This window comes from Myotis davidii, unplaced genomic scaffold, assembly GCF_000327345.1.
Source record: "Myotis davidii unplaced genomic scaffold, ASM32734v1 scaffold197, whole genome shotgun sequence".
Lineage (NCBI taxonomy): Eukaryota > Metazoa > Chordata > Mammalia > Chiroptera > Vespertilionidae > Myotis > Myotis davidii.
In genome coordinates this window covers 2,921,817-2,941,641 of record NW_006291549.1, presented here as the reverse complement: position 1 = coordinate 2,941,641, position 19,825 = coordinate 2,921,817, and the positions used below count along the sequence as shown (strand labels likewise).

The window sequence follows — 19,825 nt, the reverse complement described above, 5'->3', positions numbered from 1 at the left end:
GCAGGACCCCAAACACACTGTCTACATGTAACTCATAGTTATAATCCACCTGCATGAGGAGGTAGAGAGGACCCCAGCGTCATAGAGGGTTGGCTGTTATTGCAAGTATTTGTCCTTCTCCTGCAATAGCAAAGGGGCCCCCAATTTGTAGCTGGACACATGACTTTTCAGCCTACAGAATAGATGTGTTCACCTCCCCTGAAGGTAGAAATGGCCAGGCGACCAGGTGCTGCCCCTGCTCTGGCAGTGGCCACTTAGAACTTGGGGTCTGTGCTCAGTGCACTGAATTCAGAACTGCAAGGGACATTTGTGCCCCCAGATGAAGGTAGGGTGTGTGGTGACACATGTCCTTGGGTATAATTAGCAGGCTGTGTGGCCCAGCTGCCATCCATTCTTCAATGGTCCCAACCTTAGATACTTTTTAAAACTGCCTGGGTTTTTTTGTTTTTGTTTTGCTTTTTATAAAGTACTGAGGCCTTACATTTAATCAGAAACTTAATCATTAAAGCAGAATCTCTGGGAGATGGGTCCCAGACATCAGTTTTTTTAAATCAAACAAAAAATAATTCTCCCCGGTAATTCTGCAACCAGGGCTGAGAATCATCTCTCAAAGAATGCCCCTCTGCCATTTCCAATGGGAATAAGGTAAACATAGATGGGACACCCGGGGACCCAGAGAGGCCTCCACTAGAACCAGTGGTTGTTTGGATCACACTGGAGCAGAAGTGCCCTTTGTTGGTAGTTGTGAGTGGCTTGAGGTCACAGAGCTACTGAATAATGAAGTTATAAAAACTATGAACTTAGTCTTGTTAGGCTTTTATTAAAAAATGTTTTTATTATATTTTTTGCTGTGTTTATTTTTAAATTTATCTCTATTATTGAAAGTATTACATATGCCCCCTTTTCCTCCCCCATTGAGTCCTTCTATTCTACTCCCGCCCCTCCATCTCCCAGCACCTTCACAGTACTATTGTCTGTGAACATGGGTTATGCATATATGCATATAAATTCTTTGGTTAATCTCCCTTCCCCCCTCCCTCTGAGATTCATCAGTGTGTTCCATGCTTCCATGTCTCTGGATCTATTTTGTTCATTAGATTCCACATGTAAGTGAGATCATGTGACACTTGTCTTTCTTTGACTGGCTTATTTTTCTTAGCGTAATACTCTCCAGGTCCCTCCATGCTGTCTCAGAGGATAAGAGATCTTTCTTTTTCACAGCTGCATATTTATATAATAGTATGCCATTATATAAATGTACCACATCTTTTTTATCCACTCATCTATTGATGGGCACTTGGGCTGTTTCTACATCCTAGCTATTGTAAACTGCGCTGCTATGAATATAGGGGTGCATACATTCTGTTTTTCTGTGTTTTGTTTTGTTTTGTTTTATGGAGAGAGGAAAGTTGAGGGGGAGAGAGAGAGAGAGAAACATCAATGAGATAGAAACACTGATTGGCTGCCTCCTGCACACCCCTTACGGGGGATCAAGCTGGCAACCTGGGCATGTGCCCTGAATGGGAATTGTACTGGCAACCTATTGGTGCCTGGGATTATGCTCAACCAACTGAGCAACACTGGCCAGGTCTTGTTAGACCTTTTAACCCTAGAGCTTTTCAGACCATCTAATATAGTGGTGAACAACCTTCATTTGCATTTCAAACATTTTAAATTTTTGAAATGAGAAAAACCTATTGAGTTCCGTAGGAAAAAAAAGTACTTTCTTATGGCTGGGTTCAACTACTTAGTGAATAAAAGAAGGCTGAGGATAAAGGTGAAACCACCCAATGAGGTAAGTCTTGTTCCCACTTTACAGATGAAGAAGCTGAGGCTAAACAGGTGAAGTGACTCAACTAAGGCCCCATGCTGAGCATGTTCTCTGGACTGGTGTGGTGGACACAGCTGAAGAATGAGCCCACGCTTGGTTTCTCTTTCTTGTGGTTGTGGGAACTGCTCTCTGTTTGCAATGGAGGGTACTCTGCTGCTTCATGCTGAGGGCCCAGGCCTTGTCAGCCCCAAGCCTGCTAGGGGCCTGGTCTTCCCCTCACCCCCACTGGAAGGGCAGTGCTTTATAAGTCAATCCTCAGCCTCTACTCTGTGACTGTTCCTAACCAGCAGGAACCAGCCTGTGATCCAGCTTGGGGACCAACATTCTAAAACAGCTCATCTGCACTATGGTAGGCCTGGAAATGTGTTCTCTCTAGACACTTTGATTTCTGAGCTGAAAGGCTACACTGAACATAGCTTCTAGGCTATGCCACTGGCTGGCTGGTGGGGTAGGCTACCTATGGTGGTCTACAGCCAATTGTTACTCATCACAGATTAAACAGTTTCTTCCAAGACTTGCTTAGCATGTCATTTAGTCTTAAGGAAAGATCTATGGCTTTGAAGCTAATGATTCAAGCAGAGAGTGGCCCAGGCCTTTGGCGTCTCTGGCTCATTTTGGTGATTCCCTGGCCTTTTTATTTATCAGAGAAGCAAACTTTTTAGTTCTTGTTTAGTAGTAGTTCAATAAACTCTTGAAGGATTTTACTTCTTGAATGCATTTGTACCCACACTGTCCTGCAAAGTGCTTTTTGTGAATATAAATCCTCAATAATATTTGTGGATTAAAATAGAAGCTGTTGGTTGGGGGAAAATTCTTTTTTTTTGGTTGGGAGAAGTTTAAATTAGCACCTAAGAATTCCATTTATTCAGAATAAACATTCTTGTTACTGAGGATAACTAAAGTTTTAAAGTCTTTTGCATGACTACTTACGTTCAGCCTTTTCCTATTTCTGTCAAATTATCACTTCTAACCAACCAGTTACTCTATCATCAGATTCATTATAACCTTCATTGTTCAGGCTGTCTTCAGAACTCTTTAATAACTAGACAACAAATCATGTGCTTTATTGATTCCTGAGGGTTTGCCAGACTTAGGGACTGTGTTCTCTACAATGCTTTCCATTCTGTGAATTATTAAATTTCTTTCATAAACTTCATGTAATTTTGTTCAAGTCATAATTGTCTGAAAAAAAGTTTATACTGATGAGTTGAAAATTTAAATCTTAAGCTCTGATCTCTCCCTTATTCTTACTCAGTATGTCCGCTGAAATGCAAATAGGAATCTGGACCTAAACATGTCTAAAATGGAACTTATGATTCTGCCTGTCCAATATCACCCCAAATCTACTCTCTTCTCCATCTTCTTCACTCATTTAATGGAGCCATAGCCAAGACACAACTTAGGAAAAGTTCTTGATTTTTCTTTTTTCTCACCACCTCTATCCTGACAGCCAATCCATGAGCAAATGCTTTCAGATTTGCCTCTAAAATAAGGAAAACTGACCTCCACAATAAATAATAAGTTGGGATACCACCATCTCTTGCCTAACCCACTACTAAGCTTTCTAACTGGTTTTCCAGTTTCTAGTTTTCTCAGTTAGCTCTTAGCAGGATATAGACAGCACACTCAATTGAAGTTCCTCTCTCTCTCTTTAATGTTCTCTGAAAACCCCATTGACTGAACACAACTAGAAGCCAGAGGGTAGACTCTATCTAGGTCAGCCTCCTGGACACAGGTGCAGAAGGTAGAGAGTGGATCTAGAGGAGCAATGGAAGATATCGAGCATTTCACCTTATTCTCCTGCAGTCTATTCTCCACAAGAACGATGTTTTCAAAGCATAAATCAGCTCACATAATTCCCCTGCTTAAAAACCTCCAATGACTTCCCCTGGTGATTAGAATAAAATTTCAACTCCTCTAACGTGGCCCTGCAAAGCCCTACATGTTCTGGTCCCTGCCCTGATGAAACTTTGAGACTGTCTAACTCAAATCCTTCCAACTTCATGCATTCATTCCACACAAAGTGATTAAATACCAGTGATGGACCAAGCCTGGTTCTAGGTTTTAGCAGGGAATAAGAAGCCCTGCATAACCTCTCTCCAGTTTCATCTCATACAACTCTCCTTCTTCCTTGCATATTCCAGCCACAGTGTTTTGATTTTTGCTGTTGCTCCTCCAATGCCAAGCTGTTTCTTTCACAGGGCCTCCACACTTGATTTTTTCTCTACTTGGACTAATCTTCTCTTGCATCTCCCTGTGGCCGAGAATTTCTAATCATTCAGGTTCAATTCCATTCTCACCTGCTTAGAGAGGCCACCCCTAACCTCCTAAGCTAGAGCAGCCAAAGCAGTCTCTATCCTATAAACCTCATTTTACTTTAAAAAATGTTTATTGATTTCACAGAGGGAGAGGGAGAGAGAGAGGGAGAGGGAGAGGAAGAGAGAATCCTTGGCATATGCCCTGACTAGAATAGAACCATGACCTCCTGGTTCATAGGTCGATGCTCAATGACTGAGCCACACCGTCTAGGCTTACTTTATTTTTAAAATAGCTCTTTTAAGTACTCTCATTCTTTTCAGAAATTATCATCTACTAGAACTCTTCAAAAGAAGCAGTTTTGTTTCTCTTATAGCTCAATATTAGTGTTCAAAACTTTTCCCCAGCCCTAACCGGTTTGGCTCAGTGGATAGAGCATCGGCCTGTGGACTCAGGGGTCCCAGGTTCGATTCCGGTCAAGAGCATGTGCCTTGGTTGCTGGCACATCCCCACTGGGGGGCGTGCAGGAGGCAGCTGATCGGTGTTTCTCTCTCATCGATGTTTCTAACTCTCTATCCCTCTCCCTTCCTCTCTGTAGAAAATCAATAAAATATATTAAAAAAATAACTTTTCCCCAGGATGATATTGTTTAAATCAATAAAATATATTAAAAAAAAAAACTTTTCCCCAGCATGATATTGTTACATCTTTATTAAGAGACTGTAGGATTAGATGAGTTCATCTCCAATTTTTTTTTATCCACATCCTTTCTCATTTTCCCTCCTTCAAAGTTAATATTTGTTTGTTTCCTAGTAAAGAAGTGGTCAGGATATGAGCTAAGCCGTAGAATGACATTTTGTAACAGATGCTGGAGGTATGTGTTGCTTTGGTATGATCCATAAATATGTACACTCTAGTGAAAATGCAGTGTATTTTTCTATGAGAGAAGTAATGGCTGGTTCATAAAATCATTAACCCCTAAACCTCAAAATGACATCAAACCATTTTTCTTCTAATCCTTTGATTACAACTCGTAGTCAAATTCCTCATGGGTCCTATTGGGGTTGTTAGGCATAAGGAACATGCTTTGAAGTTTCTGTTACCTGTGACTGACATTTTGGACACTTCACTAGTGATGTACGATTTGTAGGAGTACAGCTCTCTTCAGTGCTTGATGGCTGAAATTTTCTTTTTCTAAATATCTTCTGAGGCACATGGGCTCCTATTCAATTTGAATAAATGCTCCAAAAACAAACAGGTAGTTGAATAAAAACAGCTCTCAAATTCAAGCTGTCAGTGAGAGCTTTTTAGCAAATGGGGCAATAAGGAAAGATGAAGGTTAATTTTTCTCTTTCAAATGGAGGAAGTAGATGACGAAAATAATTGGTCTTATTTCAGGGGTAGAGATGTAATAAAATTGTGCTATAGCGTGTGACCACTCACTTAAATAACATAGCTGGGTTATCAAATGGCAGATAGGACCTGATTTAAGGGACATTCAAATAATTGTTCCCAGCTCTGTACAGAAGTCTGTGACAATATGATGGCAACACAGCTGCCAAAAATGTTTTTAAAAAAATCAGCTAACTTGAAGTTTCATCTACAGTAGTCCTCCGTCATTCCTGGTTTCAGTTACCCATCAATATTAAGTGGAAAATTCCAGAAATAAACAATCCATATGTTTCTAATTGTCTGCCGTTCTGAGTAGCATAATATAACCGAGCGCCATCCCACTTGGACCGGCTTGTGATGTGAATCATCCCTTTGTCCAACATCTCCATGATGTATGCGCTCCCTGCCCATTAGTCCCTTGGTAGCATCTGGGTTATCAAATTGACTGTGGCGGTACCATGGTGCTTGTATTCAGATAATCCTTATTTTACTTCATAATGGCTGCAAAGCACAAGAGTAGTGATGGTGCCAATTGGGAAATGCCAAAGAAGCTGTAAAGTGCTTCCTTCAAGTCAAAATGTGGGACCAATACAATAAGATGTTGAGACAAAGAGAAAGAGAGAAAGAGAGAGAGAGAGACCCCACATTCACATAACTTTTATTATCATATATTGTTACAATTGTCCTATTTTAATATTAGTTATTGTTGTTAATCTCTTACTGTGCCTAATTTATAAATTAAACTTTATTATAAATATGCATGTATGGGAAAAAAACATAGTACATATTAGGTTCGTACTATCTGCAGTTTCAGGCATCTACTGAGCATCTTGGAACATATCCCCTACTAATGAGGGGGGCCTATTATACACATAAAGTTCTTAGGAAATTCTCAGTGCCCAGAAGATGATGTTTAGACCCTTGAGAATGGCCGGCAGGGCCCTCATCCTTAATCCTGCATTGACTCCCCAGGCACGTCCTTGTGACCTGCCGTGGACCAGTGCTTTATCTAGGATGGACAGTTTGCCTGCTGCTGGGCACACAGATGCCTTCTCTGCTCTGGCCTTCACTGAGAGCAATGCCCTTCACTTCTTTGTCCATCTAGAAATTTCTGACACATCCTCAAAGGCCAACTCAGAGGCTACTTTTCCCCGAAAGCTTCCACTAGAGCAGGGGTTCTCAACCTTTCTAATGCCGCGACCCTTTAATACAGTTCCTCATGATGTGGTGACCCCCAACCATAAAATTATTTTCATTGCTACTTCATAACTGTAATTTTGCTACTGTTATGAATCGTAATGTAAATATCTGATATGCAGGATGTATTTTCATTGTTACAAATTGAACATAATTAAAGCATAGTGATTAATCACAAAAACAATATGTAATTATATATGTGTTTTCCGATAGTCTTAGGCGACGACCCCTGTGAAAGGGTCGTTTAACCCCTAAAGGGGTCGCGACCCACAGGTTGAGAACCGCTGCTCTAGAGCCTCTGCCCAAATTTCTAGATGGGCAAAGGAGTCCTCTCCCACCCATGAAGACCTGGAAGGGCACTGACGCTCCCCTGTGAGGACTCTTTCCTTCGGCCTCCCTGCAGGCTCACAGGATTATGCATCTTTTGAAGAAAGGGAATGTATTCACCTTTCAATTCCCAGTGCTTCCCATAGTGTCTGCCAAAGAGCATGCACTTCATAAATGTTTGTTGAATTGATGATTGGATGAAACCAAGGGCCCCAAATCCAGATGTTTAAAAGATGTAAAACAAAATCCAGCTGATGGGCTGAACATCCACCTTTTATCGGGCTGTTTCATCCGTAGCCAGGAGCTGCTTCTAAGCAAGTCAGCAGCGGTTTCAGCCGTGGCAGCATGTGCTCTGCTGGGTGCCTGGCCCTCCAGGTATGGTAGGCGACCATCTAGCTGAGTTAATATGGTCAGGGATATTTGTCAGGGTTTCATAAAAGCCCGTCTCATCTTTGATCAAAAAGTTTCCCTGGTCTATTTATACAGGGGTGGGCAAAAGTAGGTTTATAGTTGTGAGTATGCCTACCACAGTTTATTCTTGTGTTATTATTTATTAATCATTGTATTATTTTTCCATACGAACAACTGTAAACCTACTTTTGCCCCGCCCTGTATGGATGAAAAGGTGGTTTTAGATTTTTTTTTTTTAACTGCAGAAGATGAAATTTCAAATTAAGGAAGGTTCCAAAGTCTGTGATGACTTTGTGAACATGTTGAGATTGTCGGGGGGTTGACAGTTCTGAAGTGAGAGGCAGACTGCAAAGAAGAAAACATTTTTAAAGAATCAGCAGAGAAGTTTAATAGAACTAAATGAAAAATGTTTGCCTTTATAAATCATTTAAGATGATATTATGGTATGAAAAGGTAGACCTCTGGTAAGGGGCATTATTTTTAAATATATGCCATAAACAGAATATATAGCAAAAAATAGTAATAATATTGCTTTTCCTAGCTGCCATATATGTTTCATTACATAAGGTCATGCATTCATTAGTTTTATAAGAAAAGTAAAAAAAAATACACAATAATGGGGACACTTAAAAGTTATGATACTATACAAAAACACAATGGCTCAAGGGTCTTGTATTTTTTAAGATTTTCCCATAATCATCACATTAATAAATTCTGCCCATATTGACACTTTTAGTTTCATCTTGGTAGTTTAATTTACCAAGAGCTGAGTTCATTTCCTTGATACCTCAAGTCATATTATTGAGCCAAATACAAAGAGACATTTACGCTTTGTTTCTAAGGCCAACTTTCCAGTTTTAACACAATGTGCTCTTGCTTATAGCTTCTAACCCATTTCATTCACTTTTTCATTCACTAATTCATTCTTTCATTAAACATTTAGTGGGCACTAGCTGAGTGCCAAGCACTGTATTAGATGTTGGGATTTAGATAATTAATAAATGGTTATTATGCTTCAGGTATTTGTAGTCCAGCTAGGGAGAAAAAATTACTATAAAATGTGATTAGTTTTACAAAAGAGGGAATACAGAGGAGAGTATAATTAGGTCTTTATGGAAAAGTTGGGGCCTGGCTGGTGTGGCTCAGTGGTTGAGCATTGACCTATGAACCAGGAGGTCACAGTTAGATTCCCAGTCAGGGCACATGCCTGGGTGGTAGGCTTGATCCCCAGTAGGGGCTGTGCAGGAGGCAGCCGATCAATGATTCTCTCTCATCATTGATGTTTCTATCTCTCTCTCACTCTCCCTTCCTCTATGAAAACAATAAAAATATACTTTTAAAAAAAGCTGGGGAAGGGTCCTCAGAGGAGGTTGGCCAGGGAGATAAGGAGTGCTGGCAGATGGAGAGGTGTTCATAGACTCAGGGTATGAAGGACACGTCATGTTCATTATCTGTGAGGGGTCATGAGAAGGTGGACCATAGGTTTCACGGGAAGGGTGGTTGTTAAGTGAGACTGAGAAGGCAGATGAGGGGCCGACTGTGAAGGGTCTTGAATATAATCTCAAGACCATGCGGTGTCATTAAGGATTTTAAAGTACCGGGTAACACGATCCAGTTGTAGAAAATAATTCAGGCAGCAAAGGCCAATGTGTTCCAAAGACAACTCCCCTTTGAGATGTTAATAGTTGTGCCATGGAGAAGAGCCTTCCAGGTCAAGTAACTCTAAATAACACAGCATATTTTACACCTACTAAAATAGTAATAGTATGTTACATATGACTATTTTAAAGGCTCAACAAGGGGCCTGTAGTCAGGAACCATCAATACCAGGTTGGGAAATACTGGATGAGAATTAAGCCAAGACAACACAGGGAGACCAAGTAAAAGGCTGTTTGTAATGGTTTGGTTAACTGTGAGGACTAGAACCATCACAGTAGGAGAAGGATTAAGAAGGAAGAGAACAGTTGGGGTTGGGAAGGTATAGGAGGTGGAATCCACAGGTTTCAGGTGTTGACCGGGTGTGAAGGACAGACAAAGCTGAGATGGCTCCAGTTACCAGCTACAGAACAGTGCTGTCACCCAAACCACAGACCCATGAAGGGGGCCTGGGGAAGGTGGCAGGTAGATATGTTGTCAAGCTTGGTGTTAGACCTTTGATATTTGTAACTTTGCAATATTTGAGACTGAGAGGTTAAAAGGGCAGTTAGAGGCAACAGAGGTGGAAACTGAGCCAAAACACATTAGGGCTCAGAGAAACAAAGAAAATGAGGACTGAATCTCACTTACTGAACAAGACTATAAAAATGGGAAGAGAATTTCTAGCCCACTACTTTGTGGAATTTAGAGAATTTCTTCAATCACCTAATTTCTTAAACCTGGAAGTACAGGGGATATACTTCCTGTTTAATATTCCTGTTACTGGGTGAAACTTGGGGTTGCACACTCACTAAAATCCAGAGCAATTATTACAAGGAGCTTTCTGCTAATACCAACCAAAGCACTACCCATGTGAGATTTGACCTCTGATCTTGGTTTTGCTTACATTTATTGTTGATTCTAAAGGTAGAATGAGGTGCACTTCCTTATGAAATATACTACTGAAAGTGAGATAAATATCCTAAGAGATTTTTCCTCTCCTGACACAACATTTTAAATAAACATGCTCTCTAACTTGTAAGGATATTTATTTTAATCACTGGAATATAACAAAACTGATGACTAAATGGATCTTCTGCCAGAATTCAGTCCTCAAAAGCAGATTAAAGTTATTCTTGTCTCTCTGTGTTTAAATATAGAAAATGAAAAATTTAATTCTCAAGCATTTGTACTTGTCATTAAAATTCTCTTTTTTTCTTAATATTACCAGCAGGGACTCTTCTCCCATACACCTTCTTATTGCAGCTAAACTACAGGCCTTTTGAATTGTAACCCTGATTTTTAAAAAAAAGAGTATACAGGGAAATGATCGCATAATTACAGTTTTAAGGATGAAAATATGGGCTGTGGTGAATGTTTCAGTCTCTCTACAGATGTGCACAATATGTGTGTACAGTAGGGTGGACACAATCCTGAATATAAGATATAGGCAACATAGTGAAATATAAATTATGTTTTAGAGTGAACTCTCTGATTCTTTTGGTTTAACTTGTTGTCTATCACCTTTCTCTCCCCCACCCCCCCCCATTTCTCTTAGATTTTTTTAAAGAATAAAAATGAATACAGAAAGAAGATTGATGCATACGAAGCTCATAGACAATGGTGAGGAGTGTGGACATAGAAGGCAGGTTTTGAATCTCAAGTACCTTGTGCTAGTAGAGACTGATGCTTACAGTCAGCCCACAGAATAGCAGATCGTAGTAGCCTGAGTAGTAACCCCCAAAGACATCTACATCTTAATCCCTGAGACCTATGAATATGTTACATTACATGGTAAAAGAGACTTTTACCATTCAGTTGTGATTAAATTAAGCATTTTGAGATGGGGAGATTACCTGGGCTATCCAGGTGGGCTTGATGTAGTCACAGTGGTCCTTATAGGAGGGAGGCAGGAGGTTCAGAATCAGAGACAGAGACAGAGACAGAGAGAGAGAGAGAGAGAGAGAGAGAGAGAGAGAGGATGTAAGGACAGAATCAGAAGTTGAAGTGAAGCACTTTGAAGGGAGTCAAGGAAACAAAGGGTCTCCAGAAACTGGAAGAGGTAGGGTAATAGATTCTCCCCTAGAGTCTCTGGGAGGAATGCAGGCCTGCTAACAAACTCCTTGATTTTGGCCAAGTGGAACCGACCTCCAGCGCCACTTTACATGTGGTAAGTTGTTACAGCAGCAATGGGAAACTAATACACAGATTAACTGCCCGGATATAGGCAACACACACTGAATGTTATGTAAACTGCTCATTTTGGAACTGATATCAGATCTCCTCACAAGTTAATGCCTGAGCAAATGGTAAAGAGGCCTTGGGAAAGCTGTACTGCGTAGGGAACAGAGAATGGGTTTTGAAACCTACAGGCCCCCCGTTTCATTTATTGGCTGTGTGACCCAGGGGAAGCACAGCCTCTCTGAGCCTTTCCTCACAGGGTTGCTGTAGGAATTGAAGGAGAACATTCCAGAGCAGCAGAATGAGTTCTTCCACATGAAGTGTGAGTTCATGGTAATCTCTCAGTGCTTCAGGTTCCTCACCCGTGAAGTGGGGATAATTGTAGTAACTACCACATTAAGGATAGTGAGGATTAAATGAATTAAACATATCAAGTGCCTAGATCTGTGCTTGATACATAGTGAGTGCTTCTCTTTAATAAGTGCTTCTCCTGAAATGAAGTGGGTGCTCAACAAATGAGCTGGCAGACTCGCCATGGACCTTTTCAGCACCATCCCCGGTGCTCTACATACCTGCACGGGGTGTTGTGGGATCTCACTGAAACCTGGTCTCTGCTGCCATTGACCTGGTGGTCTAACTCAGAAGTCACAGGAAAGCACCTGCCCAGGTAAGGTGGTATATGACTGTTAAATGAATAGCGCTGGTCATGAATAGCATGTGACTTCAGTGTGGGAGGACGGTAGAGGTCCTGGCAGAAGAGGTAGGACTCGTGCCCTACTTTGACAGACAGGCAGAGGGAAGGGGAACTGTGTGTGGGCAGGGAGAAGTGTGGGCAGAAAGCAATGTACCTGCTGAGATGGGAGAAGCAAGGCTGAAGATGGGCAGGCCATTGGGCTTTATTACATAACAATAGAGAATCACTGAGATAAATCCTAGCAGAAGACTGTTATGATCAAGATGTATTAGGCTGACTTTTGGCTCAAACAAAGTGGTTCTCAGCCATGGTGCTGTAACACCCCAGTGTGATATAGCCTTTTATGAGGTGTAAATGATAAGTTAATATACAGCCAACACCAAAGTTGATGATGATGATGATGATGATGATGATATGTGCATATATTAAAAAAAATTAGAAAAGACTAATGCACTAAATATGTGTTTCAAAAGCCAACTAAACAAAAACCAACATGAATTTAAAGCTAAACTGATAAAGAGAAATATTAAATGCATCCTTCAACAAGACCAGAGATAAAAACCAAGGCACACAGTATTGCGTAAGAGGCAGAACTGAAATAAAGAAGGCCCCCTAAAAACCAAATGTAGAATTAGATTTCTGCTTCACATCTGCCTAATTGTTTCTAAACTAAAATTTTAACATAAATACTTGGACTCCACTCGAGGTCCCTCCAGACCTGCAGAATGTGTAAATATTGGCTATTTGCCATTTGTCAGGCAAATGCTCCAGAAGGTACAAAGAAGGTTGAATTCTTAGCAGGCAAATGGAGATTAACTGAATTTATGCTTTCCCTCCCTGAAAGAAAAGCATATTGCATGAGGTCAGTATAGCCCAGTGTTCAAACAAGGAGGGGGAGTTTCTCCCTTCAAATGGGCCCAAATCCATCATCCATGGGGTTACCTATCTTCTTGAAATGAAGCATTTGATCCCCCATCTCCTTTTCTTTCACATGAATAAAGACAGTAAACTGCCCCACTGATGTGGCTCAGTGGTTGAGCATCAAATCATGAACCAAGAGGTCGCAGGTTAGGTTCCATTTAGGTGACATGCCCGGGTTGTGGGCTGGATCCCCAGCAGGGGGCATGCAGGAGGCAGCCAAGAGATGCTGATGTTTCTCTCTTTTTCTTTCTCTTTCTCTCTCTCCTTTCCTCTCTCTGAAATACCAATAAAAAGATATTTAAAAAAAAAAAAAAAAAGTTTTTTATCAAGGGCTAAGAATTATGAGTGAAAATAAATATAAAAACTGAAGAGAAAATACAATGAAAAAAAATGAAACTTAACTGTTAAAATAATATAACAAAAATAGTCTATCATTACCACTAGGTTCAGAGAGATTTCTGGAAGTGACCAAGGATCCTTAAAACAGACCCTATGCACCAAATGCTTTAACAGCACTTTTCTTTCCTGGAGGATAGAATCGTCGGTGGCTTTCACTTTCTATGTTTTTTACTTCTTACTATGTTTTAACATTTTCCACAATTATTATGTATTCAGTATGAAATGGGATCTTTTTAAAGGTCCTAATAAAGTGTAGTCAATGGCTCATTGGATGAACTTTAAAGAGCTGTTTACTATTCGTTTCCTGATCTGAAAAGTGTACTTATACAAGCATACCTTGGAGATATTACAGATTTGGTTCCAGACCCCCGCAATAAAGCAGGTTGTAATCTTTTTGCTGGTGAAGGGTCTTGCCTTCAATGTGTAAAAACACCCCAAAACCCCTGCAGTATCCGTGAAGCACAATAAAACAAGCCATATCTGTGCTTGAGTTATCCCCAAAACTTTTCCCTAATGGAAGGAAATAGAAAGTTTTCAAAATGAATACATGTCTTAACAGGCCCAAGATAGGTAGAAAATGGAAGAATAATTAATCCTTGGAAATCCACTCTTTTTAATAGGGAGACTGGGCATGGTGGTATCAAAAGACCAAAAAGGTTCTGTACATGGAAGTTCTCTAAAAACTTAAAAACTGCAGTTATTCAGTAACCTAATGGGATTGGTATTTCACTCACTTTTACTGTTAGGTCAATATGACCTAAAACCATGTAGCAAACAGAGCAGTTAGATATAAAGTCAGAATTTTCAGGGCTTGTGTGGCAGTATTCTTGATCTATTTGTCCCTTTTGTCATTCAATAAATGTTCTATCCAGAACTTACTATGTGCTTAATGGCAAAACAAGCTAATAATACAGGGACTTAATAGTTTCAACAATGGAGGTTGAGTTGGGCTGATTCCTTGAGGGCTTGCATGGGCTAGTGGTGCAGTTTAACGTCCTGGATTCACTTTAGTTAAAGGTAAAAGTATGAAATCAGGAGACCTGGGTTCTGGAACAGCCTTTAAGATCTTGGGCAAGGCCATATCTAGGACACAGTTACATCATCTGTAAAACGAAGGGGCTCATACATAATCCCCGAGGGCCCTTCCAGGAACAGTGGTCTCCAACAATGGAAAGGATCCCATAAAACTGGTTGATGGCCAACCCTAAATTGCTAGCTATGTGAGCCTCAGTTTTCCTAAACCCCAAAATGAAGTTAATAAAACCTCTGTTTTACTGGATAGTTGTGAGGATTCAATTAGGTGTGTAATCCTATATAATAAAAGGCTAATATACAAATTGACCAAAGGGTGGAATGACCAGTCACTATGACATGCACTGTACACCAGGGGGCAGATGCTTCACTCAGGAGCTTCCCCCTTGTGGTCAGTGCACTTCCACAGGGGGAGCACTGCTCAGTCAGAAGCCCTGAGCCAGGCTCAAGGCTGGCGAGCACAGCGAGCGTGGGGAGCAGGCCTAAGCTGTCAGTCAGACATCCCCCAAGGGCTCCCAGACTGAGAGAGGGTGTAGGCTGGGCTGAGGGGACCCCCCAAGTGCACAAATTTCACGCACCGAGCCTCTAGTACAGCTGTGGGCAGACTACGGCCCGGCCCCCCGTGGGGAGCCAGCCCCTTTGGAAAGAAGAAAACAAAAAAAAAAAAAAAAAAAAAAAAGACCATACTCTTTTATGTAATGATGTTTACTTTGAACTGATATTAGTTCACACAAACACTCCATCCATGCTTTTGTTCCGGCCCTCTGGTCCAGTTTAAAAACCCACTGTGGCCCTCGAGTCAAAAAGTTTGCCCACCCCTGCTCTAGTACTATATATTTCTTAACCAAACACTGCTACATAGACACTGAAAAGGTATAGCATCCTCTTGACTTCCACAAACCATCACACAAAAATAGAATTTATGAACTTAGCCACAGTCCTCTAAGCTCTAAAAGAAAATGTATAGACAATGTCTGTTTCCTGATGCTTTATGTTTTAGTGTTTTGCTCACTCATTACTACTTGATCCTTTGAGCACTTTGCTAAGTCACAGCCCCAGGATAGGCTGGGAGAAGGCAGGGGCTCTGGCACCTGATTGTAAATAGCACAGAGGACGTGTGGGAACAGCAAGGGTATGTACGACGCTGCTACCCTCTCTCCTTCTCAGCAGTAACCCTCTACTTTATCATTCTAATTGGGGCAGATTTGAGAGTGAAAATAAGAACTGTTTCAGTAAAACCAGGATGTATGTCCCCCTGACCTTTCAGGCTTACTTTTTGTGACCTTTGATGTCACTTCAAGGTCCTGGGGCTGGAGCTATGACTAATGTCCTCATGGGGTGGGAATTGCAAAATAGGATTCTATTAAAATCATTAAAATCCTTCTGTGCTGTTTTAAAGGCAGGGAAAAAGATGATTTAAAGCTTGATAAATGTAATTTTAGATAAGACACTGTGATAAAATAGTTTTGTTTGTATTATTGTAATGCATCCTTTCGAGGGGGGTCAGTAAAGTTTTTCTGTAAGAGGACAGAGTGCATATTTTAGGTTTGGTGGGCCATATGGTCTCTGTCACAGCCACACAGTTCTGTCCTTGCAGGCTGAAAGCAGCCATAGACAATACATATAAAAGCATGGGTGTTGCTGTGTTCCAATAAAACTTTAGTGGCAACAACTGGCTGTGAGCTGGATTTGACTTCGGGCTGCAGTTGCCAAGCCCTGCTTTAAAGCAACAGTTCCCAGACTTGGAATTCATAGGACCAGGAAAAAAAAATGTCTGGAGTTGATTCAAGCTTTCTAACTTTTTATTTTACTAAGTAATTATGTTAACAAAAACATCATTGCCTAGTACCTTTATCTCTTAGAATTTTAATTAGCCAAAAACTAGTAAGGGTACAGATTCAGGACAAATTTAGCTTTATGGAAAACCTACCACATTGTCCTTATTTCTAAAATTTTTCATGAGCCTGGTGTAAACTTTGTCACGAATATGCTCAGGTTAATAGATGGTTCATTTGACTTGCTTCTGGAGATTACATGGTGAGGCACAGTAGAAAGAACATGGGATGTAATTAAAAAGATCTGGAGTTGAATAAGATTGGGGGAGTACTCACAAGGGAAAAATGAGCTGACCTTGAACATTCCTTTCAAGGAACAAGACTACTCAAAAAGAGTGACCCCTGTCCTGAATCCCTGATGCAAACACAAACTCCAATACTCAGAACTCACCGGCTGCCATTGCGCAGGGTACCAGGCCGGGGGACAGTTGAAGCGGTTACAAGCTTGCACGGTGTTGGGCTTGTGCTGGCGACACAGGTCATCAGCCAGGATTACTGTTTCATTCATCTCTCTGGAACGTATCTGGGAGCAGAAGACGTCTCTGGTCTGCAGGCCAACCCCACAGGTGAGGCTGCATGGACTCCACTTGCCGACTTCCCACCTGGGAAGAAATCAGAGACGAGAACACCTTGAGCACCTGTGCAGAGAACATTGTCCATGATGTGAAATGTTGTTACTGGAGTAAAAACAGCTACCTGGGAATGTGGGAAGTTCCAGCACAAAGACTGGCTAGGAATTCTATCCCCCTCCTCAAATCCACCCTTTCCCTTTATGCTCTAGCCTTGATTTATGTCGACTAAAGCAAAGGAGGTGATAAAATGGAAAATTCAATTTCATCCAAAAAATCATCAAAAATGATCTCCATCATGTTTATTTTGATGGAACATGAACTTCATCAAAATAAGGAGGGTGTGCTAGGTAAGATGTAAAGGCTTTGGGCACCACGTATTGAAGAGCGGGCCTGGAAGAAGCCTTTATGTTCATCTCTCCAAGCCCCCATTCTTAGCAACACTGAAAAAATTGTGCTTGTTTTTCTTTGGCTTCAAAGTGAAAGGTCGTTGGCTCCAACTTCCTTCAAACTTCCATCACAGAATAGAAATGGCTCTGTCCTATGTATAAATCTCATCGCTGCCTGGGACTGGAGAATGTAACAAAAGTGAAGGTTGCTAAGTAAATCAGTCTTCTTGAGGGAAAATAACTGGAGAGAACTCCTCATTATCTGGAGGTGGAAGTCAAATAACCACAGATGAGTTGAGTGCATAAATGGGCCATTCCAAATGGCCACGTCTCAAGAAGTACATTTATAACGAGCCAAGGACCTATAAACATATTCCCACTGCATTTCCCTGCTGTTGCAGCCTCCAAAATGGGAACGATAAGGATAAAGCTCAGTCGCTTGGGCTCCGAGTCAGAAGCGCTCTTTAACGATCGGTTTTAGAAAGCTCTGTTTACAATGTGAGGCAGAGAGATACTGCAATAGGACTTAGCCAAGAAAAGCATCGCAAGGATGTCCTTCAGTAGCTAGGCTCCCTACCTTCCATAGCCAGCCCTAAAAATTGGTTTAAATTCTTTAGCCGTAATATTTTTCTTGTCAGACTGTAAAACTGAGTGTATACTCAATCTCTTCTTGATACTCTGATATGTAACTACTTTTCCAATTCCTAATTCCACGACCTCCTTCCATCGACTCTATGTTTAAGCTCTATCTGTAGTAAAGTACTTTCTTATTCTCAATTCATGACCCCCCCACCCCAACCCCCTGGTATTTTCTACCTCTGTGTTTACTCAAATTATTGCTCCTAATTTGGAATACTTTTGGTTCTTTCCTTACCCCTCAAAATTTATTCCATTTCTATATATCCAAATTTGATCCACATTTAAAGGATTATACCTGCGGCAGACATGTATCATTTTCTCAAGTGTATTATAGTTATTCGGCCTGTTAAGAGCGCTATGGGAGTATTTGCCTCTCAAGGTCTATGTATCTGAGTTCAGTTTCGTATCTCATAGCACCTTCTAGATAATTAATGTATATTGTTCATCGTTTCCTGATAAATTAGCCAATGGGAGGGATCTACCATCATAGTGGGCACTTTACGCATGTCATGTCATTAATTACCTCCATAACAACATGAGACAAGCTTTACTGGTTTTCCTCATTTTACAGTTGGCCAAGAGGCAGACTTGCCTAAACGTGGGTGTGCCTGGCTTCAAAGCCTTTGTGCTTTCTATTGTACTAAGCTATCTCCAGAAAATATCTTGGAAATTGTCCTGTCAACATTCAATAAATTTTAAATACATAGAAGAGGAGAAGCTGGGATGAATGTATTTCTTTTAGCTCCTGTATGAATTTCTATAAACTTTTTTTTGAGTCCCTAGCTTGGGTGAATCCCACACTTTACTATGTTGTGGGGTTATTAGTTTTAAAATACATACACACATTCTTTGTCACTCCTCCCTTCTAAAGATGGAGTCTTGAGTGAGGGCTGCAATCAGTGACTCAATTGTAATGAAGAGAATGAGGCAGAGTGATGCTGTGTATCTTCCAAAATGAAATCATAAAAAGATTTAATACAGCATTGCCGACTATACTTACAATGTTGTACAGTAGCTCTCTAGAGCTTATTCATCTTGTACAACTGAAAGTCGATGCCCATTGCTTGGTAACTCCCCATTTCCCGCTCCCCCGAGCCTATGGCAACCACCATTCCACTCTTGGAGTCTATCAATTTAACTATTTTAGATACTGCATATAAGTGGAATTATGGAGTACTTATCCTTCTGTGCCTGGCTTATTTCACTTAGCATAATGTCCTTAAGATTTTTTATGTCCCATGTTGCAAATTTACTTTGTGTTTAAGGCTGAAAAATATTCCATTCTATGTAGAGAGCAAATTTCCTTTATCCATCCATCTGTCTATGGGCATTTATGTTGCTTCCACATCTTTCCTATTGTGAATAGTGAGTGTACAGTGAAGTGGCTGCACCATTTTGCATTCCCAACAATGGTGTGTAAGAGTTCCATTTTCTCCACACCCTCACAAATATCACACTTGTGATGTTTCATGGAATCTTAAAAAATAATAGCCATCTTGACAAGTTTGAGTTGATATCTCATTGTGGTTTTGATTTGTATTTCCCTGATGAGTGGTGGCATTGAGCAATATTCATATAGCTAGGAGAAACTAAGATGGCGGCAGAGATAAACACCGGGAAGTTGATGCCGCTCACAACAATTGATTGATACCTCAGAAAAACAATACGGACATCATCCAGAACCACAGGAAGCCTGGCTGACTGTAAATTCTACAACTAGAAGGAAAGAAAAGCACACTGAGAGCAAGAGAAGCTGCAGAGGAGAGGCACAGAGGTAGGGGGCTCACGCGCACGCGGAAAGGGGCTGGCACCTGAGGACGCGGCTGTCTTTTTGAATCCGGAGGGAGTCACAAGCTCCCGACGGCTCTGAACTCCAGTTCCGGGAAGTCTCTGGGGACCCAGGACTCATGCGGGGAGAAACTGGACTGTCTGGCAGCGGGCAATCTTGAGGGCAGCTTTCCCTCAGAGGTGCTTGCAGCCGTTACCAGGACACTGAGACGCAGGACTCCTTAGGGCAGGGCTGAGGATCCGCCATAGCTGCTTGCTCCGCCCTTTGATTCCTTGAGAACCCGCCCCACCCAGGCTGCGGCAGAGGCTTTTGCATATGAATGCACGGC

At 41.2% G+C, this 19,825-nt stretch overlaps 1 protein-coding gene across 1 annotated transcript in view; it reads right to left on the bottom strand.

Annotated features, from left to right (window-relative positions):
* Nucleotides 1-19,825, bottom strand: part of ADAMTSL1 (ADAMTS like 1) — a 393,380-nt gene that overhangs the window by 125,075 nt on the left and 248,480 nt on the right. The window contains 1 exon segment of the mRNA XM_006764922.2: nucleotides 16,503-16,713. Coding sequence (XP_006764985.1) covers nucleotides 16,503-16,713 — 211 coding nt within the window.